Source organism: Empidonax traillii, unplaced genomic scaffold, assembly GCF_003031625.1.
Source record: "Empidonax traillii isolate 1590-97213 ecotype Southwest subspecies unplaced genomic scaffold, ASM303162v1 scaffold1224:size237778, whole genome shotgun sequence".
NCBI lineage: Eukaryota > Metazoa > Chordata > Aves > Passeriformes > Tyrannidae > Empidonax > Empidonax traillii.
In genome coordinates, this window is record NW_020956417.1 from 15,563 (window position 1) to 18,336 (window position 2,774).

Here is a 2,774-nt window from a genome sequence, read left to right on the forward strand (position 1 = left end):
GTGCTGTGACCGGTTGAGCAGAGGGGCTGTACGTGTTTTCAGCTGGCATTTAGAAGTGCCCTCTCAGTTTTCAGGGTGAGGGACTTGAGCACAGGACGGTCGTGCCTCAGTTTCCCCCACGGTGTCCCCAGAGGACAGGGTTTAGCAGAGGGCCCGGGGTGGTGACACTGCGTGTGACACCTGTGTGGCCTCGTGGGATGGCCGCGGGATGGCAGCAGAACATCCCACACGCATGGGCGGCTCCAGCTCTGGAGGGAGGTTGCCTGGTTACTCGGCAGGGCAGCGTTAGGAGCTGGTTTTCCCTTCGGTGAGCACTTGTCTGCCTCGTCACAGGAGCAGGGACTGGCCTGGCAGCACTCCTGCCTGGATGACACCCACGGGATAACTGCTCCCCACCGCCAGCCTGGCTGTGGAGCCAGCAATGTCCAGCAGGTTTAGCAAAGTCCCCTGCAGGTGGGGACAGTGGCTCAGTCCTGCCTCACCCCTGGGTCCCAGAGGGGAGGGCAGGGAGGCTCCCGTGTCCTGTGCCCCCCGAGGGGGCTGCAGGAGTGCCCGCTGTGCCCCAGGAGCAGGGGAGGGAGAGGTGCTGGTTCTCTCCTCAGCGAGCACAGACTGACCTTTCTCTCTGTCGTCCCTTAGAGAAGGTGACTCTGGACCCAGAGACGGCGAATCCTTTCCTGATCCTCTCTGCAGACCACAGAACCGTGCGCCTGGCAAAGGGATTCCAGATCCTCCCCCCAGATATAGACACCCCCCAGAGATTCATGGGCAGCGTCAGCGTGCTGGGCTCCCAAGGGTTCACGGCTGGGAGGCATTACTGGGAGCTGGAGGTGGGGGGGGGGGACAGCTGGGCCGTGGGGGTGGCCCTGGAGTCCGTGCAGAGGAAGGACTCGCTCAGCATGGCCCTGGGCAAGATCTGGGCCCTGCGGCTGGGCTGGGATGGCCAGTACACGGCGCTCCACGGGTTACCCGCCCAGCTGGTGCTGGAGGAAACCCCCCGGAGAATCAGGGTCCACCTGGACTATGAAGGGGGCCAAGTGACCTTCTACAACGCAGAGAAGATGGTGCAGATCTTGCAGTTCAAGACCTCCTTCACCGAGAGGGTCTTCCCGTATTTTTGGCTGTGGTCAGCAGCAACCTTCATCCGCCTGTGTGACTGATGGGCTGGGGTGCCTCCCAGTGCCTGGCCGTGCCCTTGGCTGGCTGAGCGGGCAGGAAGCGTGGCAGTGACACAGCACCGTGCTGCAAACTCACCACAGCTCTGCACGGTGCTGCATCTCCTCCTTCCGAGTCCTTTGGAGCATTAAAGGTGTGCTGTGCTGCCTGGGGGTGTCTGCATGCTGGTGTCCTGGCTGGATCCCATGGTGACAGCAGGGAAGGCTCTGATTGCCCATGCGGGTTTTTAGCAGCGCTGCATGGCTTGTGGCATGGCTTGGTGCGGGGTGATGTGTTGCAGGGTGCAGCCACCCCACACCCAGGAAGTCAGGGTGGAGACACGACCTGATAGTGGCGGCTGAAAACCCCTGTAAAAACGGTTTCTAGAGAGGAAAATGCTCAGGGAGGGGGCAGGGCAGACTGGAGAGCTGGACTGAGCACACAGCCAGAACCTCTCGAGGCCGGGAGAGCAGCAGGAGTGGGATGGGGATCTGTGAGATCCTGGGTGGTCAGGGCACGAGCAAACACCACGCTGTGTAATCCAGGAACTGGGAACATCGTGTGCCTGGTGGACGACAGGGCCTGGGCAGAGGAGTGGGATCTCCTGGATCCAACATGATCCATGTGTGTCTATTTTTAAGGCAAATGGTACTTTGGGTAAATGCCATGCTCACTTTTGCCCTTTCCCCCTCTTTTTTTTTCTTATTTTTCCCCCTTTCCCTCAGTCCCAGGGCAGGCCCAGACAGGCCCAGGCAATGGCTCTGCTGTAAAGCCGGGGGTGTGTCCATTTTTAAGGCAAATGACAACACTTGGGTAAACCCAACTCTCCCTTTCACCCTTTCCCGTCCCCATTTTTTCCATATTTCCCCCCCTTCCTCTCAGCCCAGGACAAGCCAAGGCAATGGCTCTGCCGTAAAGCTGGGTGTGTGTCCATTTTTAAGGCAAACGGCAACACTCTCGCCCTTCTTCCCCTCATTTTTCCCAGTTTTCCCGCCCCTTCCCCTCACATCTGCGGCTGAAGGGACGCAGCCGGAAACATGGCGGCAAAGCGGCGCCTCAGCGAGACCGAGGACTACATTTCCCAGCGGGCAACGCGCAGGGCGACAACGCGTCCCGACCCTTGGGGATGCCGGGGAATGTAGTCCCGCCTCCACCCCGGCTGTCCCGCCCTCCCATTGGCCCGGGGACACGTCGATCACGGGCGGTGGGCGGGGCTCGCCCCCAGCTCGGCCGTTCCTACTGGTGGGAGCGCGCGCGGTGGGAGGGGGGGTTTGAAAAAAAACAACCCGCCCCCCCTCGCGCGCCGCGCGCTGATTGGCTGAGCCGCCGTTTGGCGCCAGCTTCGGAGAGGCCGACGGGTACCGGCTGGGGCCAAAGCGCCGCGGCGGCCGCGCTGACGGGAGCGCTGCGCTGCCCTCTCCGCTGCCCGGTCCCGGTGCCGCTCCCGTGGATCTCGCCCCCATGGATCTCGCCCCCGCCGCCCTCCGCCGCCGCCGCCTCTCGCTCGCCTCCCCGGCCTCCCCCGCCTCGCCCGCCGTGGTCAAGGCGCTCTTCCAGGACGAGCTCTCGCCCGTCTCCGACCTCCGCCTCAGCATGGAGCAGCTGGGGCGCGGGTGAGT

At 62.9% G+C, this 2,774-nt stretch overlaps 2 protein-coding genes across 2 annotated transcripts in view; both read left to right on the forward strand.

The window, feature by feature from the left end:
- LOC114069285 (E3 ubiquitin-protein ligase TRIM7-like) overlaps positions 1-1,277 on the forward strand; it is a 5,381-nt gene extending 4,104 nt beyond the window's left edge. Inside the window, exon 7 of the mRNA XM_027905969.1 lies at positions 640-1,277. Coding sequence (XP_027761770.1) covers positions 640-1,160 — 521 coding nt within the window. The 3' untranslated portion in view covers positions 1,161-1,277. The remainder of the gene's footprint in view (positions 1-639) is intronic.
- A 1,239-nt stretch (positions 1,278-2,516) lies between these two features.
- The window catches only part of CDC25A (cell division cycle 25A), a 13,053-nt gene continuing 12,795 nt past the window's right edge, over positions 2,517-2,774 (forward strand). The window contains exon 1 of the mRNA XM_027905968.1: positions 2,517-2,768. Coding sequence (XP_027761769.1) covers positions 2,617-2,768 — 152 coding nt within the window. The 5' untranslated portion in view covers positions 2,517-2,616. The remainder of the gene's footprint in view (positions 2,769-2,774) is intronic.